The sequence below is a fragment of the Ranitomeya imitator genome, chromosome 2, assembly GCF_032444005.1.
Source record: "Ranitomeya imitator isolate aRanImi1 chromosome 2, aRanImi1.pri, whole genome shotgun sequence".
Lineage (NCBI taxonomy): Eukaryota > Metazoa > Chordata > Amphibia > Anura > Dendrobatidae > Ranitomeya > Ranitomeya imitator.
This window is the reverse complement of record NC_091283.1, coordinates 108415535-108443080: the sequence shown is the minus strand read 5'-3', so window position 1 is coordinate 108443080 and position 27546 is coordinate 108415535. Positions and strand designations below refer to the sequence as shown.

General features: G+C 43.2%; 1 protein-coding gene across 2 annotated transcripts in view; it reads right to left on the bottom strand.

Annotated features, from left to right (window-relative positions):
* AMMECR1 (AMMECR nuclear protein 1) overlaps positions 1-27546 on the bottom strand; it is a 345797-nt gene that overhangs the window by 17212 nt on the left and 301039 nt on the right. For both annotated transcript variants that reach the window (XM_069747131.1, XM_069747132.1), the window contains 2 exons: positions 15787-15901; positions 10308-10398 (listed from right to left, as the gene is read on the bottom strand). In XM_069747131.1, coding sequence (XP_069603232.1) covers positions 10308-10398; positions 15787-15901 — 206 coding nt within the window. The remainder of the gene's footprint in view (positions 1-10307; positions 10399-15786; positions 15902-27546) is intronic.

The following is a 27546-nucleotide window of genomic DNA, read 5'->3' as shown; positions in this document are numbered from 1 at the left end:
TATTAACCATGAAGCCATGGCCAAAGTTTCCCCCTAAGGGCTCATTCAGATGTCAAGGTTTCGCACAAGCTTCTACCCGATTCCCACAGATAATAGATACATATTCTGTCTATGCAACTCTTCACGTCTGAGGACTGAGAAAAAAACCCCCCAGAATATCTGACAGTTTTTGATCAGTCCGAGAGCAAACTTGTTAAACGCAAATCTATAGGTGACACCACCACCCCCCACCCCGCAGTTGTAAAACAGCGGTGAAATCCGCAGAAAAACCGTGGTAAATCCGCGATAAATCTGCAGCAAAAACGCGTTTTTGCCCTCAGATTTATCAAATCCGCTGCAGAAAAATCCGCAGTGGACCATTATGCGTGTGCACATAGCCTAGGTGGGTTGATGAATCGTTTAGAAGCTCCAACAGTTTCTGCACTGGACAACCATACCATAGAGCAGGGGTGTCAAACTGCAAGCCTCGAGGGCTGCAAACAGGTCATGTTTTCAGGATTTCCTTGTACTGCACAGGTGATAATTTAATCACCTACACACAATGATTGCAGCACCTTGTGCTGAAAACACGCATGGTTTGCGGTCCTCGAGGAATGCAGTTTGACACCCCTGCCATAGAGCATGTGAAACAATACTTAGAAGACCCATAAAGCAGCGTCCGTAGCTCTGCTGACCCATCTTCCTGTTAGAACCTGCAGACAAACTCTGGAGCGTCTTTTCTTAAAGCTTTATGTTGGGTTCTTCCGGCGTAGTTCTTCAGAAAGTGTTAACATGTAGGAGCTGGTCCCACCGGACAACTGACTTCAGATGGTGTAGGTATACCACCCTTTCCCCAGTGCGTACAGAGAAATAGAACAGTCAACTCCTGACGATCACACTAAGAAAGACCATTTATGAAGCCACCAATCACTGAAACATTTAAAAAAAAGTGGACAAAGATGGCAAACTCTGTGTATGAGGTTATGATCAGTAGGCCTCTAATATGGAGCACAGTGCCCCCTTCCTGAAAACGGACATACTGCTTGCCATGATAAATGGGGGCCTGCTGAAGACCTCTTAGATGACATGATGGTACACCTGTGGCTGGTATTTATAAGAGACTGATATTGACAGTATACTGAAGATGATATAAGATCAGACGATCTCAGGCTCAAGTTCTTTAAAGGGAATTAAAAAAATACGCTCTACAAATATTGAATTTTTTTTAATCAACACCCTCTAAAAAATAAATTATATACACTGCTCAAAAAAATAAAGGCAACACTAAAATCCCACAATTGTAAATCTTTATTCATTACATAGTGGAATGTTTTGAGAATAATAAAACCTAAAAATTATCAACGTAAATTACAATTAATATCCCATGGAGGCCTGGAGTTGGAATGATGCTCAAAATCAAAGTGGAAAATGAAGTTATAGGCTGATCCAACTTCAGTGGAAATGCCTCAAGACAAGGAAAGGACTAGTGATGAGCGAATATACTCGTTGCTCGAGTTTTCCTGAGCACGCTCGGGTGGTCTCCGAGTATTTATGACTGCTCTGAGATTTAGTTTTCCTTGCCCAGCTAGATGATTTGCGACTACTAGACAGCTTGATTACATGTGGGGATTCCCTTTTAACCAGGCAACCCCCACATGTACTTAGGCTGGCTAATAGCTGTAAATCAAGCAGCTGAATCAACAAAAACAAAATCTCCACACACAAATACTCAGGAGATCATCCGAGCAACTAGTATATTCGCTCATCACTAGAAATGACACTCCGTAGCGTGTGTGGCCTCCAAGTGCCTGTATGACCTCCCTACAAAACCTGGGCATGCTCCTGAAGAGGCGGCGGATTGTCTCCTGAGGGATCTCCTCCCAGGCCTGGACTAAAGCATCCGCCAACTCCTGGACAGTCTGTGGAGCGACGTAACGTTGGTGGATGGTGCAAGATAGGATGTCCCAGATGTGTTCAATCGGATTCAGGTATGGGGAACGGGCCAGTCCATAGCTTCAATGCCTTTATCTTGCAGGAACTGCTGACACTCCAGCCACATGAATTCTGGCATTGTCCTGCATTAGGAGGAACCCAGGGCCAACCGCACCAGCATATTGTCTCACAAGGGGTTTGAGGATCTCTTCTCGGTTCCTAATGGCAGTCAGGCTACCTCTGGAGAGCACATGGAGGACTGTGCATGCCTCCAAAGAAATGCCACCCCACACCATTACGGACCCACTGCCAAACCGGTCATGCTGAAGGATGTTACAGGCAGCAGATCACTCTCCACGGCGTCTCCAGACTCTGTCAGGTCTGTCACATGTGCTCAGTGTGAACCTGCTTTCATCTGTGAAGAGCACAGGGCGCCAGTGGAGAATTTGCCAATCCTGGTGTTCTGAGGCAAATGCCAAACGTCCTGCACGGTGTTGGGCTGTGAACACAACCCCCATCTGTGGACGTTGGGCACTCAGATCCTCATGTAGTCGATGCAGACACATGCACATTTGTGGCCTGCTGGTGGTCATTTTGCAGGCCTCTGGCAGTGCTCCTCCTGTTAATCCTTGCACAAAGGCTGAGGTACCAGTCCTGCTGCTGTCTCCTGGTGTACCAGCCTGTCTCCTGGTAGCGTCTCCAGCCTCTAGACACTATGCTGACAGACCGCAAACAGACTTGCCACAGCTCCCATTGATGTGCCATCCTGGATGAGCTGCACTTCCTGAGCCACTTGTGTGGGTTGTAGAGTCCGTCTCATGCTACCACGAGTGTGAAAGCACAACAACATTCAAGAGTGACCAAAACATCAGCCAGAAAGCATTGGTACTGAGATGTGGTCTCTGGTCCCCACCTGCTGAACCACCTTCACAGAGCTTGTCTTGATAATTGCCAATAATTTTCATCTGTTGTCTATTCCATTTGCACAACATGTGAAATTGATTGTCAAACAGTGTTGCTTCCTTAGTGGACAGTTTGATTTCACAGAAGTTTGATTTACTTGGAGGAGTTATTTTCTGTTTAAGTGTTCCCTTTATTTTGAGCAGTGTATTTTTTTTAATGAATCACATCTGTTAAAATCCAATTAAAAATTAAAGTTATCTAACCAAATCGTTTAAGTGAAAGAAAAAAAAAAAAAAAAAAAAAAGAAGAAGACAGAATTCGGTATCTTCGGTTGCTGCAAAAGCAAAAAATGTCATATGTACCCCAAGATGGCATCAATAAACCACACAAAATACAAGCTCTCACAGCTACAAGATAATTAAAAAAAAAAAAAAAAATCTGGAAACGCATGACATGAGATTTTTGCTACATGCTTTGTATTGACCCGGAGAATAATATAGCCAGGTTGGTCTTCAAATTCATTGAATGGTGACATGAATGTTGTCCGTGAAATCTAGTAATGTCCTGCAAAATATAAGCCCTCACGCCTATGTGGGGGGAAAAATAAAAAAAAGATGGAGCTTTTGCAAGGAGGTAAAAACGAGAAACCCCCCCCCCAAAAAAAATCACCGGTACGGAAGGTGTTAAAAACGTTTCCAGAATTTACTTAATATTTTTACGCAATAAAACTTCATTTGTCTGCAGCTAGCACTTTGGAGGAGGTTTCTTTATGGTCCTTATATGCACTATTTAGTGGTCATTTGTTCAGCCATGTTTTTGGCTTTTTAATTCTTTTTATTTGTATGTTTTTCACTTGTTATAAAATAAAGACTATATACATTTTTTATATTATTTTGAGTGATCTTGACCAGTACATACACACTTGTTTTTGTACAGTGTGTGGTCAGTGATCGCCTATTTGTTGTGCCCTCAAACCCCTTTTTTCCACATAACAGCATTAACTTAAAAAGAGACATTCCCAATAATTTTAGCTACACCTGTATAAATGTGTCTTCTATAATGTAAATGCAATAACATACTCAGCGATCTCCATCTTCTCCGGTTTCCTGCTCCACTCTTCTCACTTGCATGACCTCTATTCTGAGTGGTCGGATCACACTGGGTTTGTGTGTGAGGCATGAATTCACTTTTACATGCAAGTATATGGAGCGTTAGAATAAGACTCAGTAGTGTGTAGGCATTTTAAAAGCCATGTCTGATTCACACAGTATAATCCGACAGTTGAGAAGAGGAGCAGAAAGGCGCTGGAAAGCAGGGAACAAGGTGATCGGGGAGCATATTATTGCACTTACATAGGTTTAGCTAATAAAAAAACAAATATTGGGGATTTGCATTCTTTACTGATTTTTGATTGATTGGATAACGGATAGCAGGATTGGAGTCTGCATAGCTTTGATAGATGTGACCATGATGTCCAACAGGAAGCTCAAATTAGGAGATCTGGAGGAGCAGAATACAACACTGAGGGAGACTCTAAAGAGGAGCATGCTTGTCACTGAGTAATTAGTGGGGTAGGCACGAAGAGTGGGTCAGGCTGAGCAGGCAAGCAGTTGTGTTAAAGGGTTGGGCACTCAGGACAGCCCATTTTAAAATAAAATTGTCCCTTTTATTGGCGCCATTCCAATAATATTGGTGTCGGTTCTCCTATGACATTGTTATGCCAAGTGAGCCCTGCAGCTAATAAGCGGCGGCTATTGGCTGCCAAGCTATCACTTCCTCAACTTATGGACACTTATTATCTGCAGGGCTCACATAGCATAAAATATCACGTGATCGCCAGGAGATGCTGCACAGACGGCATCAATACAGGAGGCGAGTACAGAGCTTATTTTTACAAGAGGTACTATTTTATTTACTTATAAGTTAGTAAGGGGGAGCGAAAAAAAGGTCTAAGAAACGGAAGGTCGTTGCTGTTTGTGTTTCCAAGTAAAATTGCTGAAGTGGGTGATTATGCAAGAAGGTCTCATGAATGGCAACCCTAGTGGATGCCACTCAATAGCCAGGAGAAGTGCCCATTAGTGGGAGTACTACAGGTAGGGTAAGAGTAACAGTTGATGGTTTTAGAGCTCTGTATAATTATGAAGGCTGGTTAAAATAATTGCTGACAAAAACAGCCTCAACTGAATGATTTGCAATCTCCCTGGAGCCAAACTTCAGCAAGTTGATAAATTACAGCAGGGAACTGGTGATCTAGCTGTCATGATTCACGTCACAGTATAAGGCCAGGATATCACACACGCGAGATACGGCCGAGTCTCCCAGGTGAAAACCCAGGTCTGGCGCCGGCACTCCGGAGCGGAGCGTGCAGCCGCACAGCAATACATTGAGCTGCACACTCCGCTCCGGGCTTACAATCCATATTCTACAGATCATTTGCACCCGAATGGAGTATGTGCTAGGGAAGATCATTCTAGCAGGCACGAGGGAGCACTTAAAACTAGGGATAATGAGGAAGGACAAAGCAGAAAATAGAGTGGTAGACAGGTAAGAGAGCGACCAGACTAGTCGAGAAATAGACTGAGGGGTCAGGATCAGGGGAGAGTATGGTGGAGGTCCATGTGTTACAAACCGTACACATAAAATGACAGGCATTAGCATCTCTGAAAGTGAATGTGGAAAAAGTCTATGTTCATAAATGCCAGGAGTCTATGAAGCAGACCTCGAGGTCTTGGTACTGGGGGAACACTTCTCTTGTTTGGTGTTGCCAAGACAAGTACTCATGATTGGGCAGCAAGTCTTCCTGGTTTTATGCTCGTCTTGGAAAGAGCAATTTGGGAAGGAGGAGGAGTATACCCGAATGTTAGGAGTGCAATGAAAGTGAGGAAGTCGAAACCTTCTGGGTGGCTTTACAGAGCAGAAAACATTGAAAATTTTGTTGGTGTAATATCTAGACCCCACATCAGAGCTGGAAAGTCATTTGCAAAACCACATGGTGTGGGTTACACAGGCTGATACAATAGTAACTATGGGAAATTTTAAAGGATAAGTGTACGTTCAAAAAACTTTTCAGTGTTTGCACATGAGGGAGTAACTATTTCTGACCATGATATGACTTGTATCCTGCAGGATGTCTCTAATTGCAATCTCCTGGGAGCTGGAAGGATAAGATGAGCAGTCGTGATCTCTGCCACTCCAGCACACAGAGGGATTCGTGCTCTTCAGGCTAGGTTCATATTGCGTTAGTGCAATCCGTTTAGCGCCTAGCGCTAGCAGATTGCGCTAACGCAATGTTTTATGTGGTCGCGTTAAACGTCCCCGCTCTCCGCGGACGCTGCAAGCAGCGTCCGCGGCGCGCCACAAAACACCGGCACATCGCTAGCGCGTGCCGAAAACGGCACGCACTAGTGATGCGTGTCCCCATTGCTGTTAATGGGCGCGCTAACGGACGCGTTGCACGGCGTTAATTTCGCCGTGCAACGCTTTCCGTTAGCGTGGTCACATTAACGCAATATGAACCTAGCCTTATTGTTTTAGTACACGAACACGAGCAGCAACAACCAGGAGGGAGCTATACAGCAGAGCTGAGGCATCTTGAGCTGGATCAAGCTCTGATTTAATGTAAAATACTTAAATAGCCCTGCAAAACGTTTGTCTCAGTATTGACAACACTTGTTATTTCTCATTTTTGCTTGTACTATTGGTTTATGCCAAGTCCCATTTTAACTGCTCAGATATTGACTGGAGTCACAGCTCTGCTCCAGATGCGAAGGGAAGAAATCTCTTCAGCGTGTTGTAGGATGATTTTATGGGCCAATCTATGGGGGACCGGACAAGAGGTGACGTTCTATTGGATCCGGTCGTCTCTAACAATGTAGAGCTCATTGGAAAGGACATTGTTCGTGAAACCACAGTGACCACAAGATCTCTATTTTGCTTACACTGTAAAAACACAAAAAAAAAAAAAACACTTGGGTGGTGAGGCAAAAGCACTTAAGTGTTAAAAAGGGCAATTTCCCCAGGCCGAAGCTTTGTCTTGAGGATACTACATGTGAATCAGTTGTCAAACAGTGTTACAAATGATAAATTAGAGTGCTTCAAGTCTATAATGGTCAGACTGCAAAACATATTCCTGCATGTAACAAGTGTAGACAAGTATTACACCCCACAGGGCTGACACCCACAGTCAGGAAAGACAAATTACATAAAAGGGCATTTTTAACAAATCTGAGAGGTCAGTGCTAGCATTTAAAAAACTAAGTAATTAAATTAGCTAACGTACACAATGACCATTACCGGCAGATAGGCCAATAAAGTAACGAAGTAACAAATCCCAAGAAATTATTTACCGTATATACTCGAGTATAAGCCGACCCCCCCCAATTTTGCCACAAAAAACTTGGAAAACTTAATGACTAGAGTATAAGCCTAGGGTGGAAAATGCAGCAGCTACCGGTAAATGTCAAAAGTAAAAATAGATACCAATAAAAGTAAAATTAATTGAGACATCAGTAGGTTAAGTGTTTTTGAATATCCATATTGAATCAGGAGCCCCATATAATGCTCCATAGTTTGATGGGCCCCATTAAATGCTCCATATTAAAATATGCCCCATATAATCCTGCATAAAGGGTAATAAAGGCCCCATAAGATGCTCCATACAGACACTTGCACCTTATAGTGCTGCACAATCGTTATGGCCCCATACAGATGCTCCATACAGACACTGCCCCTTATAGTGCTGTACAAGTGTTATGGCCCCATACAGATGCTCCATACAGACACTGCCCCTTATAGTACTGTACAAGTGTTATGGCCCCATACAGATGCTCCATACAGACACTTGCACCTTATAGTGCTGCACAATCGTTATGGCCTCATAAGATGCTCCATACAGACACTGCCCCTTATAGTACTGTACAAGTGTTATGGCCTCATAAGATGCTCCATACAGACACTGCCCCTTATAGTACTGTACAAGTGTTATGGCCCCATACAGATGCTCCATACAGACACTGCCCCTTATAGTACTGTACAAGTGTTATGGCCCCATACAGATGCTCCATACAGACACTGCCCCTTATAGTACTGTACAAGTGTTATGGCCCCATACAGATGCTCCATACAGACACTTGCCCCATATAATGCTGCACAAGTGTTATGGCCCCATACAGATGCTCCATACAGACACTTGCCGCTTATAGTGCTGCACAAGTGTTATGGCCCCATACAGATGCTCCATACAGACACTTGCCCCTTATAGTGCTGCACAATCGTTATGGCCTCATAAGATGCTCCATACACACTGCCCCTTATAGTACTGCACAATCGTTATGGGAGGTGGAGCCACATATTCATTACTGTAATGAGCTGTACCATGTGACCGCTCAGTACAGGAAGAATATGCAGCGCTGGATGAAGCAGGGACGTGCAGGGACCATGCCAGCAGTAGGTGAGTATAATTAGAGAGCCCCCACTCCCCCTCCCCTGCCGACCCCTGGGTATGACTCGAGTATAAGCCGAGAGGGGGACTTTCAGCCCCCAAAAAATGGGCTGAAAATCTCGGCTTATACTTGAGTATATACGGTAAATACATAAATACCTAAAAAAAAAAATACAGATGTAAAGCGCCATGGAATAAATGGCGCTATAAATAATAATAATAATAATAATAATAATGAGGAGATGTAACAAAATCAAAAGGCAGAATTATTAATTTAGTTTTTTAGCTCTGTATGGTAAGTACTAAAGACACGAGTGGTGGATGTAGTCAATCCAAATGCTCTTAATACTATAATTAATATGCTTAGTTGGCTTAGTGTAGATATGGTCCAAGCAAAGCTAAATAATCAAGGTGAGCAAGGCTGTGCCTACATGGGCTGCATCCAATTATTCTTAAGGAACTTCGCTTAGTTACTGCTGAGCCTCTATAGATTGTTTTTAGAGACGCGAGACACTGGTACTGTGCCAAGCAACTGGCACAATGCGAATGTAGAGCCCATATACAAAAAGGGCTGTTGGTCTTTCCTAGCTACAGTAACTATTGACCAGTAAGCTTAACATCTACTTGGGGAAAATTCCAGAGGGGTTAAATGGAGGAGTTTGTGACAGAAAATTACAAGTGACGAGAAATTGTCAAACCAACTTGACTTCTAAAGAGGAAAGTAGAAACCTGGACAGAGGGGTATCGGTGCATATAGTGTTTTGGACTTTGCAAAATATTTGACGTTGTGCCACAGACTCCTAATAAGTAAATTAAATGTGTTTAGAAATAGAAAGCAAAATTTGTAATGGGACTGAAAACAGGCACAAAGACGCACCTCAGAGATGGGGTGAAGGACTGCTACTCTGAATGGTCTCCAGTTGCAAGTGGTGTACCCCAAGGTTCAGTGCTGTGACCGCTGTTACTCATAAGCCATGTAGTACAGTGCAGCCTATGGAAGATGCCCATAATTTACAAGCTGACTTGGACAAACATTGTTTGAGCCTTACCTGCCAACTAATGTGGATAAATGTAAATGTTATCAATGCTCTAGGGTAGAATAAGGCTAGGAGTCATTTCTAGAGAAGAATATGGATAGATTTGTAGATCAGAGGCTAAACAACGGCACGCAAGGTCAATGAGCGGCTTCTACAGCAAACGGGATACGGTCCTGTACTAAACGAGGCATGGACTTACAAGACCGTGGTGTAATACTACCAACTTTATAAGGTTCCGTTCTGGGCACCAGTCATAAAAAGGTGAATTCAATGGAACATACAAAAAAACAAAAAAAAAAACAAGGGGTCACCACCTCCTTCTGAAAAAAATAAAAGGTTTCATCTGCATAGGAGGCAAGGTTTCTTTACCAGGAGAACTATTATAATCTGTGGAAAAGTCAACCTCAGGAGTTGGCCACAGCGGGATGAGTCAATCGTTTGAAAAATGATTGGATGTTTTTTTTGTTTTGTTTTTTAGAAGAAAAAAAAAAAAAATAGTTGCATAAATGTGTAAAAAAAAACAGCGACTGTTTGGTAATACAACGTTGCCTTATTCTTATATTGACTAAGGATGAGCTGCAACCAGACGGCTCATGACCAAGAGCGGAGTTATTTCTGGAAAGGAACCAGATCTTTTCCGACCCTGGTCAACCCCTTTAAACAACCTGAAAAAAGCCGCAGCATCCCAACTACTGCTATAAATGTACGGTACTTAAATCTGTTTGTCACCAAAGTTAGAAGATTTTTGATTGGAGAACCTCTTGAAGGACATCTCCACCTACAGCTGCTGTAGAAATGTTACCACCCTACTGACCTATAGAAGAACAGTGTTAGTATACAAAACACATACATCAATCACATTATATTTAGTATAAGATAAAAGCCTTACAATTAAACTCTGATCCACCATCTGACATCAGTGCAAGGTCACATTTTGTATTTTGGTTTGTATGTATTTTTTTTTTTAGTTTTTAAACTCTTTAACCAATTGTTATGAAATAAAGTGCATCAATGACCTTGCTCCTTTGCAACCTCCGGTAAGTACGTGGCGGTTCTTTTGGATCCTTTTTCATTGATGAATTCTATTCTAATGCCATGTACACCCACCTGAAAGAAACCGGTAGTTTGGTTAGTATATTTCAGGAGAGAGAATACAACAATAATTCTACTGCTGTGTGGAAAGTCACAAAGTATTTTGGGCCCCTTATTTTCTGTGCTTGTCCTCTAGAAGGTAATGCTGCAAAGAAAGAAAAAAAAAAAAAAGGAGTATACATGTTAAGCCTGAGGCTGAAAATGCTACCTTAAAAGCTCTGCAGAAAGAATAGAGAAGGAATGAATAAAGGTAACGTACAGAAAGGCTGTAAAAGACAGACAATTACACATGTACCAATCAATTACCACTTCATAATTAAAGGGGTTGTCCATTGAAAACAAGTTTCAGCATGCAGGGTCGCTTTAAAGTGGCCATAAAGATTCACAGGCTAGGTAGGACATAACTTACTCATTAGTAGAGGAGGCAGACAGATTGAGGCAATTTTGGATGACTGCCACCCCAATCATTTTCTATGAGCAGCACGGTGGCGTAGTGGTTAGCACAGCAGCCTTGCAGCTGTGGAGTCCTGGGTTCAAACCCCCATCAAGGACAACATCTGCAAAGAGTTTGTATGTTCTTGCCGTGTTTGCGTGGGTTTCCTCCGGGTACTCCAGTTTCCTCCCACATTCCAAAGACATATACTGATAGGGAATTTAGATTGTGAGCCCCAACGGGGACAGCGATGATAATGTGAGCAACCTGTAAAGTGCTGCGGAATATGTTAGCGCTATATAAAAAGATTATTATTATTATTGCTGTCGGAAAAAAAAAATGAGTGCAGTGTTGAGCAGCAATATTGGGAAAAAAAAAAAAAATGGGACAACGGACAAGCATGCGCACTGCTGCTCCATCACAACTGGGATATGAGAGCCGCTTTATGCTGATCGCCGCAGGTCCCAGTGATCAGACCCCCACTGATCAGCAAGTTATCCCCTGCCCTGCAGATAGGCTATAACTTGTTTTCACTGGACAACTCCCTTTAAGCTGGCCAAATGGACCACCAGCTATCTCAAGATAGATGACTTAATGTCATGGGTATAAGCACTTAAAATACAACAGGAGATGCCAACATCCGATGTAGTCAACATAACTGGTGGGGAGAAGCCCTTTAAAATCGGCCAAAAGATGCAATTCCCAGTTTTTATTTAGAATTTCATGCTTCATACTTCTTGTGGTGCCAATCTTTGTAGGACGAGTGAGGTGGTCTGTAAAGGAAGCAATCTTCATGCAAAATCATGGTTTCTAAAGTTAACTGTGTGTTCTACAGGCCGAATACCTAAGAGCTGATCTATTAGACATGTCTGCTGTGTTCCCCCTGCACAGGTCCAGCAGTATTACTCCTCTGCAGGTATGTCTATCTGCGTATTATCAGGCACGTCTGTATAACCCCAGGGAGGATGCTACAGTCATTGCAGTTCTGTTAAACCACGACTAAAAGTACAAAGTTTATAAAGGTGTAGCATATTAAAAGAGCAAGTGATATTAACTCCCATGTAGGCATAGATTATAGGGCAGGCCTTTTTTCTGCACTGATTGCCAGAAATCAAATTGAACACCACTAGAATCGGCCTGAAATAGCTTATAACCTTGAAAACCCAGAAAATGTCTGAACTTAAAAGGGCTTATACCCTTTCAGAGAGGCTTTTCCTGTAAGGTCAGATAGATAAAAAAAACAACAAAACCACACTGTTCCTTACTCACCCTCCCTGGGTCCAGTAGAGTTTGCTGCTTTTGACGTCTGTTATTGCCCCCAGTACTGACATCGCACATTGACAGCGCTGCAGCTTGTGTTGTCTATATAGTCACAGCAGCAGATTTCACACATTACTGCAGTGCTGTCAACATGTCAGCGCTGCAGGCAACAGACACTGAGCATCACCGGAGAGTGAGCATGGGCCTGGGGAGGGTGAACATAGCTCATTTTTTTCAAGTAAAAATGAAAAAAAAAAGTTCATAACTTTTCTGAAAGGGAAATTTTTTTTTTTTTTTTTTTTTAAAGCAGCCACCTTCCAGGCACTGAACAGCGACTATACATTTGACATGTTTGTTGACCCTACCAGATGCCCTCCATCGATCCTCCTGCATCGAAGATGACCAGGACTGTGGCATGGGGAGTAATGATCAGTATGAACCACGTCTCCATAGGACATGACCGTCCAGGGAGACGTGGTTCAGACTCACCACTGCTCCCCATTCCACTGAACTGGCAACTTAGATGAAGGAGCCGGAAACGCTGGTCTCGGTGCAGGAAGCAAATGGAGGCACCATGTAGGGAGTGTGTGTGCAGTGCCGCTTTTAAGCCTCCATAAAGGTTAGGTTAATGCTGCCCGAATCCCCCCGAATGTGGCACAACTGGCCAACATGTGTGTCCTAACCCTTTACACCCAGTCCTTTGTTCTAACTGGATGTAGTTCACAGATTTTCAGCCACTGTCAGAGGTGAATGGTAAAAGCCTATTCCCTTCATACCAATAAGAACATATGGACACTCATCTGTGGCTGCGTGCACGTATTTAGTGGGGTCATGCAGTAGTTAGCCGATAGCTCAGGTTTATGACCCATTTCAGTGTCCTTTTAATTAGTATAACAGACACATACATAGAAACAGGTGAATGCAAACAGTATGGCATTCATGGCTCACCGGTGGTGAGCAGGTGTAGTCATGGATGAGAAAGCTGGAGATCTCCACAACAATGTGGCCAAGGCAGCTGGACAGCGAGATAACGTGCATCAGAGGAGACTAAGCCCTGCGCACAGCATACGGCAGATGTTATACAAGCTGTCAGGTTATTTCTGCTGATTTTCCTGGAAATCATGAGAGGTATAGTCATGAACTCCTTGGCATGCAGAATAAAACATGCTCCCTGCAGTGTCCATAGTCATCCCTTAGGAGACGGGAGCCTGGGTGCCACAACGCCTGGTTACTACCTCGTGATCCTCTCAGCGGGTGCAGTGGCATCACAGAATGTGATCACCGCCAGCTCATGTTAGGGTGAAAAAGTGCGACCATTCTGATAAATGGGACAAACTTTGAATACTGGGGTATGAAGAGAGAAGATTTTGTACATGCACAGGGACAGCATGGACCTCCTCGAACACTGGGCACCAGACTACAAATACAGGTCCTTCTCAAAAAATTAGCATATAGTGTTAAATTTCATTATTTACCATAATGTAATGATTACAATTAAACTTTCATATATTATAGATTCATTATCCACTAACTGAAATTTGTCAGGTCTTTTATTGTTTTAATACTGATGATTTTGGCATACAACTCCTGATAACCCAAAAAACCTGTCTCAATAAATTAGCATATTTCACCCATCCAATCAAATAAAAGTGTTTTTTAATAACAAACAAAAAAACCATCAAATAATAATGTTCAGTTATGCACTCAATACTTGGTCGGGAATCCTTTGGCAGAAATGACTGCTTCAATGCGGCGTGGCATGGAGGCAATCAGCCTGTGACACTGCTGAGATGTTATGGAGGCCCAGGATGCTTCAATAGCGGCCTTAAGCTCATCCAGAGTGTTGGGTCTTGCATCTCTCAACTTTCTCTTCACAATATCCCACAGATTCTCTATGGGGTTCAGGTCAGGAGAGTTGGCAGGCCAATTGAGCACAGTAATACCATGGTCAGTAAACCATTTACCAGTGGTTTTGGCACTGTGAGCAGGTGTCAGGTCGTGCTGAAAAATGAAATCTTCATCTCCATAAAGCATTTCAGCCGATGGAAGCATGAAGTGCTCCAAAATCTCCTGATAGCTAGCTGCATTGACCCTGCCCTTGATGAAACACAGTGGACCAACACCAGCAGCTGACATGGCACCCCACACCATCACTGACTGTGGGTACTTGACACTGGACTTCAGGCATTTTGGCATTTCCTTCTCCCCAGTCTTCCTCCAGACTCTGGCACCTTGATTTCCGAATGACATGCAAAATTTGCTTTCATCAGAAAAAAGTACTTGGGACCACTTAGCAAAGGTCCAGTGCTGCTTCTCTGTAGCTCAAAAGTGGCTTTACCTGGGGAATGCGGCACCTGTAGCCCATTTCCTGCACACGCCTGTGCACGGTGGCTCTGGATGTTTCCACACCAGACTCATTCCACTGCTTCCTCAGGTTCCCCAAGGTCTGGAATCGGTCCTTCTCCACAATCTTCCTCAGGGTCCGGTCTCCTCTTCTCGTTGTACAGCGTTTTCTGCCACATTGTTTCCTTCCAACAGACTTACCATTGAGGTGCCTTGATACAGCACTCTGGGAACAGCCTATTTGTTGAGAAATTTCTTTCTGGGTCTTACCCTCCTGCTTGAGGGTGTCAATGATGGCCTTCTTGACATCTGTCAGGTCGCTAGTCTTACCCATGATGGGGGTTTTGAGTAATGAACCAGGCAGGGAGTTTATAAAAGCCTCAGGTATCTTTTGCATGTGTTTAGAGTTAATTAGTTGATTCAGAAGATTAGGGTAATAGGTCGTTTAGAGAACCTTTTCTTGATATGCTAATTTATTGAGACAGGTTTTTTGGGTTATCAGGAGTTGTATGCCAAAATCATCAGTATTAAAACAATAAAAGACCTGACAAATTTCAGTTGGTGGATAATGAATCTATAATATATGAAAGTTTAATTGTAATCATTACATTATGGTAAATAATGAAATTTAACACTATATGCTAATTTTTTGAGAAGGACCTGTAAGTGTCCTGCCAGAGCAGACCAAGTAACGCATCTGGGACAATATAAACCAAAATTCATTTAAAAGGGAATGTGCATCCAGGATATAAAACCCTTATTACTTCAGGGGCCCTAAAAGGTCTGAAAAATAAAAAAAATAAAATAATTGTCTCCTGGCGCACCTCAGTGATGCCCCGTGTGCTGCTGGGATCAACATCCAGTGAGGTGTCAACATTTTGTCAGTGCAGAAGTAACAGTATTAAAAAAATCAGGAGCGGCACCATTCTGGGAGGAATCTTTTTTTTGTTTTATTTTTCATAGTACTATACATGTTTAAAAAGAAAAATAGAAAATGTTCACACTGGCTACTATGCGATAATATTGAACTCCTAATTGCTGTTCCTCACACATTAACGTTAGGATCTAATAGGGTGATAGTCTATTACTTCTGTTATCTACTGTACATCGAGGTAATACCCATTCAATGTGATGAATGAGGCTTCTGAAGTTATTCTGTACAGAACAGGAAGTACGAGTCAGATATTCGTCTTAGTGGCCAGTGTAAAAATGGAAAATTTTGATTTGAGGAAATATCAAAAGAATTACATACACAAAATGTAAAATCCAGATTTAACTAATAAGTCATTTTCTGGTGAAAGATTCTCATATACAAGTTATTTTGTTATTTTGGAAGAGGATAAAATCTTTATTTTTTAATCTCTTACCTCCCAGTCCAAGTAATCACATACATCTTCAAAATTTGTAAGCAGAGACACTGAGCAGAATAGCCGTGGCAGCTCATCCCTCGTCATTGGGGGAAAACGGCTATCTTTAAGGGCACTGTAAAACACAAAGAAAAAAAAAAAAAGGTTTATCCTGATTCAGTGGCATCTGAAAGGATAGGGACATGTACATTTTCCCAAAGAGTCAGTGTAAAAAAAAAACCATGTATTTAGAATTTGGCCACTATTTGTTTTTTATTATGATACACCATCAATATCTGATAGGTGGAGGTGCGACACCCGGCACCCTGATCAGATGTACCAGCAGCAGCAAAAAGTTCTCAGACGCTGACAGAAAAAACCAGCTCCATCATTTCAATAGAGGCTGCTGCCAGGACTACAGATTTAAACCCTTGTCAAGAGGATCTAGTGATGGCAAATTGAGCTGCCGTTTTTCGGCAGTATTCGAGAACTTCTCGTTGGTGCTGATAACAGCTTATCGACAGAGGTGTCCAGTGTCAGATACTGATCTAGTCCATCTTAAGGGTAAGCAATCAATGAAACGTAGTGGCAACCCCTTTTTTCTCTCAAATGTTTCGGCATTACTCTCAGATACATGAAAGGATGAACATAAGTTGAGACAGAAAAAAAGAAACCCACAAAATGTTTGACTTAAAAAACAAAGCAGAACGAGAATTCCCCCATCTGTTCCTCCAATACTGAGGTCTGTAGCCTACAAATAAAAGAACTCCACTTAAAGCACCATGTAATTAGGTTGGAGCCTTACCATGGCCAGATGTTTCTACCACAGTTGTGGATTACATTATGGGTTTTACTCCGTGTCTCAAAATAGTGATCAAAGTCTCGGTCTCCTTTATAGTGAGACATTCTCACCCAAGTCATTGCTAATCTCAGTCTCCAGGTCTCCGCACTAGACACAAACAATACTGCTTCAAAGTTTGTGATCCCTACAGAATTTTACATATTTCTGCATAAACAACCCAAAGCATAGAAGTAATTCTACAAAAGGAAGGTTAAAAGAGGACAAATAAGTTACCTTTTGCAGTAAAGAATAGTAATAAGTTACCTTTGATCTTAATCCAATAGAAATGTTGTGGAAGGACCTGAAGTAAGAAAACCCATCATCAGAGTTGAAGTAGTTTAGTAGGGAGGAATTGGGCTAAAAATCCACCAAGCAGTTTTGAAGGTCATATCAGATACTGAAAGTATCACACAATTTTGTTAAGCACAGATGTGCGATACTGGATCATTTTTTCTGAATAAAAAAAAAAAAAGATCAAGTCTGATTTTTTTTTTTACTTGTGTTTGTTATCCTTTATTTTTAGGATTTGTGTGAAAATCCGATGCGGTTTTAGGTCAAATTTATGCTGAAATATGCAACATTCTGAAGGGTTCACAAAGCTTTCAAGAACCACTGTATGGTGATTGGGCGCTTCGACCCTGTAACACAAAGCTGTTTCTTGCAGATAAACAGTAGATAAAATCCTGTCAAATCAAAGTAAATCACTGAATTATAGTACACGCCTGCACAAGGCAAGATTGTCTTATGCAGGCATGTACTACGGAGGACAGAGAATGAACTTCAATCCAATATTGTAGCCAGCATGCAGCCAGCGGGTAAGGAAAGGGTGAATCAAAAACCCCAAAACCCCGCCTCCATGGCTGAAGATTGTTCCCTCCAAATTCAGGTGACAGTGTCCCTTTAAATTCTATCTCCAGACAGTCACCAAACAGTGTCAACATCCTACACTGCGTGACGCATCCTTGACCTGGAGTGCCCCAACATGCTGGCGAACTAGATTAAGGGTACCGTCACACTAACATTTCGATCGCTACGACGGTACGATTCGTGACGTTCCAGCGATATCGTTACGATATCGCTGTGTCTGACACACAGCAGCGATCAGGGATCCTGCTGAGAATCGTACGTCGTAGCAGATCGTATGGAACTTTCTTTCGATCTAGCGATCTAGCGATGCGATCCAGCGATGCGTTCGCTTGTAACCAGGGTAAACATCGGGTAACTAAGCGCAGGACCGCGCTTAGTTACCCGATGTTTACCCTGGTTACAAGCGTTAAACTAAAAAAAAACAAACAGCACATACTTACATTCTGGTGTCCGTCAGGTCCCTTGCCGTCTGCTTCCCGCACTGTGACTGCCGGCCGTAAAGTGAAAGCACAGCACAGCGGCTGTGCTTTCACTTTCACTTTACGGCCGGCAGTCTGAGTGCGGGAAGCAGAGGGAAGCAGACTGCAAGGGACCTGACGGACACCAGAATGTAAGTATGTGCTGTTTGTTTTTTTTTAGTTTAACGCTTGTAACCAGGGTAAACATCGGGTAACTAAGCGCGGTCCTGCGCTTAGTTACCCGATGTTTACCCTGGTTACCCAGGGACCTCGGCATCGTTGGTCGCTGGAGAGCTGTCTGTGTGACAGCTCCCCAGCGACCACACTACGATTTACCTACGATCACGGCCAGGTCATATCGCTGGTCGTGATCGTAGGTAAATCGTATAGTGTGACGGTACCCTAACTGCACTTAGCTACTCAAGAGAATACTTTTCTACTGACCACTTCAGCTCAATTTTACTTACAGATCCATTAAATCACAGGGTAAGGACTGACGCAAGAACAGAATCATTCTTTATTTAGAAACCGTTCTTCATAAGCAATTGTGCCTTAGAAACTGCAACCAAAAGAGCTGAATAAAATCACTGTCAATCTGGCCCCAATTCGATATCACATTTTTTTACTACCGTATTTTCCGGCGTATAAGACGGGGGTAAAGTCGGGGGTTGTCTTATATGCTGGGTGTCGTCTTATAGGGTGGGTGTGGAGCAATCTGCGGTCGAAGTATATAGTGAAGGGGAGTGGTCCCGATGACGAGGTGAGGGAGCGCCTCACCAGGAAGGTGTAAGTGAAGCAAACTGTCAGCGTCTGGGATGCCAGGGGTATGCAAATAAGAGAGCAGTGCTGTGCCTAGAAAAACACTCTTTCACTCATCTGGCTCGCCCTTGTATCCTATTATCTCCTTCTCTGCCTCTGCTTCACTTACAACTTCCCGGTGAGGTGCCCCCTCTCCTTGTCATTGGGGTCGCTCCCCCCACAATATGCGGCGACCGCAGATTACTCCACACCTGCCCTATAAGACGACACCTGGCGTATAAGACGACACCCGACTTTTGAGAAGATTTTCAAGGGTTAAAAAGTAGTCTTATACACCAGAAAATACAGTAGCTTATTTCTGTGCCCAATCCTTTTAATCCCTTAAGCCTCAAGGGTGGTTTGCATGTTAATGACCGGGCCAATTTTTACAATTCTGACCACTGTCCCTTTATGAGGTTATAACTCTGGAACGCTTCAATGGATCCTGATGATTCTGACATTGTTTTCTCGTGACATATTGTACTTCATGATAGTGGTAAAATTTGATATTACCTGCGTTTATTTGTGAAAAAAACTGAAATTTGGCAGAAATTTTTAAAATTTCACAATTTTCCAACTTTGAATTCTTATGCCCTTAAATCACAGAGAGGTCACACAACATACTTAACCCCTTCCCGACCTTTGATGCCACGTAGGCGTCATGAAAGTCGGTGCCAATCCGACCCATGACGCCTATGTGGCGTCATGGAAAGATCGCGTCCCTGCAGGCCGGGTGAAAGGGTTAACTCCCATTTCACCCGATCTGCAAGGACAGGGGGAGTGGTAGTTTAGCCCAGGGGGGGTGGCTTCACCCCCTCGTGGCTACGATCGCTCTGATTGGCTGTTGAAAGTGAAACTGCCAATCAGAGCGATTTGTAATATTTCACCTATTATAATGGGTGAAATATTACAATCCAGCCATGGCCGATGCTGCAATATCATCGGCCATGGCTGGAAACATTAATGTGCCCCCACCCCACCGATCGCCCCCCCAGCCCCCCGATCTGTCCAGTACACTGCTCCGGCTCCCCTCTGTCCTGTGCTCCGCTCCCCCCCCGTGCTCTTGTCCGCTCCCCCCGTGCTTCAATCACCCCCCCCGTGCTCCGATCACCCCCCCCCCCCTGCACTCCGATCCACCCCCCTCCGTGCTCCGTTCCACCCCCCCGTGCTCCGTTCCACCCCTCCCGCGCTCCGATCCCCCCCCCGTGCTCCCCCCCACCCTATCATACTTACCGATCCTGCCGGGGTCCGTCCGTCTTCTCCCCGGGCGCCGCCATCTTCCAAAATGGCGGGCGCATGCGCAGTGTGCCCGCCGAATCTGCCGGCCGGCAGATTCGTTCCAAAGTGCATTTTGATCACTGAGATATAATCTATCTCAGTGATCAAAATAAAAAAAAATAATAAATGACGCCCCCCCTTTGTCACCCCCATAGGTAGGGACAATAAAAAAAATAGAGAATTTTTTTTTTCCCACTAATGTTAGAATAGGGGTAGGGTTAGGGGTAGGGTTAGGGGTAGGGTTAGGGGTAGGGTTAGGGGTAGGGTTAGGGGTAGGGTTAGGGTTTCGGTATGTGCACACGTATTCTGGTCCTCTGCGGATTTTTCCGCTGCGGATTTGATAAATCCGCAGTGCTAAACCGCTGCGGATTTATGGCGGATTTACCGTGTTTTTTCTGCGCATTTCACTGCGGTTTTACAACTGCGATTTTCTATTTGAGCAGTTGTAAAACCGCTGCGGAATCCGCACAAAGAAGTAACATAGTAACATAGTTAGTAAGGCCGAAAAAAGACATTTGTCCATCCAGTTCAGCCTATATTCCATCATAATAAATACCCAGATCTACGTCCTTCTACAGAACCTAATAATTGTATGATACAATATTGTTCTGCTCCAGGAAGACATCCAGGCCTCTCTTGAACCCCTCGACTGAGTTCGCCATCACCACCTCCTCAGGCAAGCAATTCCAGATTCTCACTGCCCTAACAGTAAAGAATCCTCTTCTATGTTGGTGGAAAAACCTTCTCTCCTCCAGACGCAAAGAATGCCCCCTTGTGCCCGTCACCTTCCTTGGTATAAACAGATCCTCAGCGAGATATTTGTATTGTCCCCTTATATACTTATACATGGTTATTAGATCGCCCCTCAGTCGTCTTTTTTCTAGACTAAATAATCCTAATTTCGCTAATCTATCTGGGTATTGTAGTTCTCCCATCCCCTTTATTAATTTTGTTGCCCTCCTTTGTACTCTCTCTAGTTCCATTATATCCTTCCTGAGCACCGGTGCCCAAAACTGGACACAGTACTCCATGTGCGGTCTAACTAGGGATTTGTACAGAGGCAGTATAATGCTCTCATCATGTGTATCCAGACCTCTTTTAATGCACCACATGATCCTGTTTGCCTTGGCAGCTGCTGCCTGGCACTGGCTGCTCCAGGTAAGTTTATCATTAACTAGGATCCCCAAGTCCTTCTCCCTGTCAGATTTACCCAGTGGTTTTCCCCAGTGACATGCTGCGGAATGTAAACCGCTGCGTTTCCGTGCAGTTTTTCCGCAGCGTGTACAGCGATTTTTGTTTCCCATAGGTTTACATTGAACGGTAAACTCATGGGAAACTGCTGCGGATCCGCAGCGTTTTCCGCAGCGTGTGCACATACCTTTAGAATTAGGCCATGTGCACACGGTGCGGATTTGGCTGCGGATCCGCAGCGGATTGGCCGCTGCGGATTCGCAGCAATGTTCCATCAGGTTTACAGTACCATGTAAACATATGGAAACCAAATCCGCTGTGCCCATGGTGCGGAAAATACCGCGCGGGAACGCTGCGTTGTATTTTCCGCAGCATGTCAATTCTTTGTGCGGATTCCGCAGCGTTTTACACCTGTTCCTCAATAGGTATCCGCAGGTGAAATCCGCACAAAAAACACTGGAAATCCACGGAAAATCCGCAGATAAACGCAGTGCCTTTTACACGTGGATTTTTCAAAAATGCTGAAAAATCTCACACGAATCCGCAACGTGGGCACATAGCCTTAGGGTTAGGGTTGGAATTAGGGTTGTGGTTAGGGGTGTGTTGTGGTTAGGGTTATGGCTACAGTTGGGATTAGGGTTAGGGGTGTGTTGGGGTTAGGGCTGTGATTAGGGTTAGGGCTGTGATTAGGGTTAGGGCTACAGTTGGAATTAGGGTTGTGGTTAGGGTTAGGGGTGTGTTGGGGTTAGGGTTGTGGTTAGGGGTGTGGTTAGGGGTGTGTTGGGGTTAGGGTTGTGATTAGGGTTATGGCTACAGTTGGGATTAGGGTTAGGGGTGTATTGGGGTTAGTGTTGGAGGTAGAATTGAGGGGTTACCACTGTTTAGGCACATCAGGGGTCTCCAAACGCAACATGGCGCCACCATTGATTCCAGCCAATCTCGTATTCAAAAAGTCAAATGGTGCTCCCTCAATTCCGAGCCTTGACGTGTGCCCAAACAGTGGTTTACCCCCACATATGGGGTACCAGCATACTCAGGATAAACTGCGCAACAATTACTGGGGTCCAATTTCTCCTGTTACCCTTGTGAAAATAAAAAAATGCTTGCTAAAACATCATTTTTGAGGAAAGAAAAATGATTTATTATTTTCACGGCTCTACGTTGTAAACGTCTGTGAAGCACTTGGGAGTTCAAAGTGCTCACCACATATCTAGATAAGTTCCTTGGGGGGTCTAGTTTCTAAAATGGGGTCACTTGTGGGGGGTTTCTACTGTTTAGGCACACCAGGGGCTCTGCAAACGCAACGTGACGCCCGCAGACCATTCCATCAAAGTCTGCATTTCAAAAGTCACTACTTCCCTTCTGAGCCCCGACGTGTGCCCAAACAGTGGTTTACCTCCACACATGGGGTATCAGCGTACTCAGGAGAAACTGAACAACAACTTTTGGGGTCCAATTTCTCCTGTAACCCTTGGGAAAATTAAAAAATTCTGGGCTAAATAATTATTTTTGAGGAAAGAAAACGTATTTATTATTTTCACGGCTCTGCATTATAAACTTCTGTGAAGCACTTGGGGGTTCAAAGTGCTCACCACACATCTAGATAAGTTCCTTTCGGGGTCTAGTTTCCAAAATGGGGTCACTTGTGGGGGGTTTCTACTGTTAAGCCACATCAGGGGCTCTGCAAACGCAACGTGACGCCCACAGAGCATTCCATCAAAGTCTGCATTTCAAAACGTCACTACTTCACTTCCGAGCCCCGGCATGTGCCCAAACAGTGGTTTACCCCCACATATGGGGTATCAGCGTACTCAGGAGAAACTGGACAACTTTTGGGGTCAAATTTCTCCTGTTACCCTTGGGAAAATAAAAAATTGCAGGCTAAAAGATCATTTTTGAGAAAATAATTTTTTTTTTTAATTTTCATGGCTCTGCGTTATAAACTTCTGTGAAGCACTTGGGGGTTCAAAGTCCTCACCACACATCTAGATTAGTTCCTTTGGTGGACTAGTTTCCAAAATGGGGTCATTTCTGGGGGATCTCCAAAGTTTAGGCACACAGGGGCTCTCCAAACGTGACATGGTGTCCGCTAATGATTGGAGCTAATTTTCCATTTAAAAAGCCAAATGGCGTGCCTTCCCTTCCGAGCCCTGCCGTGCGCCCAAACAGTGGTTTACCCCCACATATGGGGTATCAGCGTACTCAGGACAAACTGGACAACAACATTTGGGGTCCAATTTCTCCTATTACCCTTGGCAAAATAGGAAATTCCAGGCTAAACAATCATTTTTGAGGATAGAAAAATTATTTTTATTTTCATGGCTCTGCGTTATAAACTTCTGTGAAGCACCTGGGGGTTTAAAGGGCTCAATATGCATCTAGATAAGTTCCTTGGGGGGTCTAGTTTCCAAAATGGGGTCACTTGTGGGGGAGCTCCAATGTTTAGGCACACAGGGGCTCTCCAAACGCGACATGGTGTCCGCTAACAATTGGAGCTAATTTTCCATTCAAAAAGTCAAATGGCGCGCCTTCCCTTCCGAGCCCTGCCGAGTGCCCAAACAGTGGTTTACCCCCACATATGAGGTATCGGTGTACTCAGGAGAAATTGCCCAACAAATTTTATGATCCATTTTATCTTATTGCCCATGTGATAATGAAAAAATTGAGGCGAAAAGAATTTTTTTGTGAAAAAAAAAAGTACTTTTTCATTTTTACAGATCAATTTGTGAAGCACCTGAGGGTTTAAAGTGCTCACTAGGCATTTAAATAAGTTCCTTGGGGGTTCTAGTTTCCAAAATGGGGTCACTTGTGGGGGAGCTCCAATTTATAGGCACACGGGGGCTCTCTAAACGTGACATGGTGTCCGCTAAAGAGTGGAGCCAATTTTTGATTCAAAAAGTCAAATGGCGCTCCTTCCCTTCTAAGCTCTGCAGTGCGCCCAAACAGTGGTTTACCCCCACATATGAGGTATCAGCGTACTCAGGACAAATTGGACAACAACTTACGTGGTTCAGTTTCTCCTTTTACCATTGGGAAAATAAAAAAATTGTTGCTAAAAGATAATTTTTGTGACTAAAAAGTTAAATGTTCATTTTTTCCTTCCATGTTGCTTCTGCTGCTGTGAAGCACCTGAAGGGTTAATAAACTTCTGGAATGTGGTTTTGAGTACCTTGAGGGGTGCAGTTTTTAGAATGGTGTCACTTTTGGGTATTTACAGCCATATAGACCCCTCAAACTGACTTCAAATGTGAGGTGGTCCCTAAAAAAATGGTTTTGTAAATTTCGTTGTAAAAATGAGAAATCGCTGGTCAAATTTTAACCCTTATAACTTCCTAGCAAAAAAAAATTTTGTTTCCAAAATTGTGCTGATGTAAAGTAAACATGTGGGAAATGTTATTTATTAACTATTTTGTGTCACATAACTCTCTGGTTTAACAGAATAAAAATTCAAAATGTGAAAATTGCGAAATTTTCAAAATTTTCGCAAATTTCCGTTTTTATCACAAATAAACGCATAATTTATTGACCTAAATTTACCACTAACATGAAGCCCAATATGTCACGAAAAAACCATCTCAGAACCGCTAGGATCCGTTGAAGCGTTCCTGAGTTATTACCTCATAAAGGGACACTGGTCAGAATTGCAAAAAACGGCAAGGTCTTTAAGGTCAAAATAGGCTGGGTCATGAAGGGGTTAATAAATAACATTTCTTACATGTCTACTTTACATCAGCACAATTTTGGAACCAAAATATTTTTTTGTTAGGGAGTTATAAGGGTTAAAAGTTGACAAGCAATTTCATTTTTATAACACCATTTTTTTTTTTTTTAGGGACCACATCACATTTGAAGTCATTTTGAGGGGTCTATATGATAGAAAATACCCAAGTGTGACACCATTCTAAAAACTGTACCCCTCAAGGTGCTCAAAACCACATTCAAGAAGTTTATTAACCTTTTAGGTGTTTCACAGGAATTTTTGGAATGTTTTAAAAAATTGAACATTTACGGTAACTTTTTTCACAAAAAATTAACTTCAGCTCCAATTTGTTTTATTTTACCAAGGGTAACAGGAGAAAATGGACCCCAAAAGTTGTTGTACAATTTGTCCTGAGTACGCAGATACCCCATATGTGGGTGTAAACCACTATTTGGGCGCATGGCAGAGCTCGGAAGGAGCGCCATTTGACTTTTCAATGCAAAATTGACTGGAATTGAGATGGGACACCATGTTGCGTTTGGAGAGCCCCTGATGTACCTAAACATTGAAACCCCCACAAGTGACAATTTTGTAAAGTAGACCCCCTAAGGATCTTATCTAGATGTGTTGTGAAAGCTTTGAACCCCCAAATGTTTCACTACAATTTATAACGCAGAGCCGTGAAAATTTTTTTTTTCCACAAAAATTATTTTTTAGCCCCCAGTTTTTTATTTTCCCAAGGGTAACAAGAGACATTGGACCCCAAAAGTTGCAGTCAAATTTGTTCTGAGTATGATGATACCCCATATGTTGGGGTAAACCCCTGTTTGGGTACACAGGAGAGCTCGGAAGGGAAGGAGCAGTGTTTTACTTTTCAATGCAGAATTGGCAGAAAGATCGGACGCCATGTCTCGCTTGGAGATGTGCCTAAACAGTGGAAACCCCCCAATTCTAACTGAAACCCAAACACACCCTAAACCCAAACACACCCTAAACCCAAACACACCCTTAACCCTAAACCCAAACACGCCCCTAACCACACCCCTAACCCAACACACCCCTAAATCCAACACATCCCTAACACTAATCCCAACCACACCCCTAACCCTAATCCCAACCGTAAATGTAATCCAAACCCTAACCCTTACTTTAGCCCCAACCCCCAACTGTAGCCCCAACCCTAACCCTAACACTATCCCCAACACTAACTTCAACCCCAGCCCAACCCCAGCCCAAAGCCCAACCCCAGCCCAAAGCCCAACCCCAGCCCAAAGCGGGCTTTTTAGTGGATTTTTATGATTGGCAGCTGTCACACACTAAAAGACGCTTTTTATTGCAAAAAATAGTAGCTATAATTTTTCAATTTTTTGGTCCACAGAGTCATGTTAGGTCTTGTTTTTTGCGGGACGAGTTGACGTTTTTATTGGTACTATTTTCGGGCATGTTACATTTTTTGATCGCTTTTTATTCCAATTTTTGTGAGGCAGAATGACCAAAAACCAGCTATTCATTAATTTCTTTTAGGGGGAGCGTTTATACCGTTCCACGTTTGGTAAAATTGATAAAGCAGTTTTGTTCTTTGGGTCAGTACGATTACAGCGATACCTCATTTATATCTTTTTTTATGTTTTGGCGCTTTTATACGATAAAAACTATTTTATAGAAAAAATAATTATTTTTGCATCGCATTATTCTGAGGACTATAACTTTTTTTCACTGATGCTGTATGGCGGCTCATTTTTTGCAGGACAAGATGACGTTTTCAGCGGTACCATGGTTATTTATATCCGTATTTTTGATTGCGTGTTATTTCACTTTTTGTTCAGGGGTATGATTATAAAGCGTTTTTTGCCTCTTTTACGGTGTTCACTGAAGGGGCTAAATAATGAGTTTTATAGGTTGGGTCGTTACAGACGCGGCGATACTAAATACGGGTACTTTTATTTATTTTTTTTTAAGATGAAGAAATGTATTTATGGGAACAATATTTTTTTTTGTTTTTTTTATACACATGTGAATTTTTTTTAACTTTATAACATTGCCGGGGTGGGGGGAGGGGTGGGGGGCATTATGTTATAGGGTCAGATCGCTGATCTGACACTTTGCAGAGCACTGTCAGATCAGCGATCTGACAGGCAGGGCTGCAGGCTTACCAGCGCTTGCTCTGAGCAGGCACTTGGTAAGCCACCTCCCTCCCTGCAGGACCCGGAAGGAGCCCCGCGGTCAATTTGGCTCCGGAGCCTGTACCCTCTGAGCAATCGCGTTGCTCCGAGGGTCTCAGGGAAGCACGCATGGAGCCCCCTCCCTGTGCAATGCTTCCCTATGCCGCTGGAACGCTGCGATCATGTTTGATCGCAGTGTTCCGGGGGTTAATGTGTCAGCAGTCGTCCGTGACCGCTATGCACGGCCGACCGCATATGACATACTATCGCGTCACTGGTACATAATACGTCATATGGGATTAATTTACACTTTTTCCTCCCTTTCCATACCATTATGGATGTGTTTCCAGTTGTTTACAACAGATTCATCATTTCCAAAGATTTTTTTTTTCAAAATTGCACTCCAGTGTCCTAGTGGTGTACAAGAACAGTATTTTTACTTTAAACTAATGTTCTGAACTTTAAGGATTATTAAAAGGATTCTGC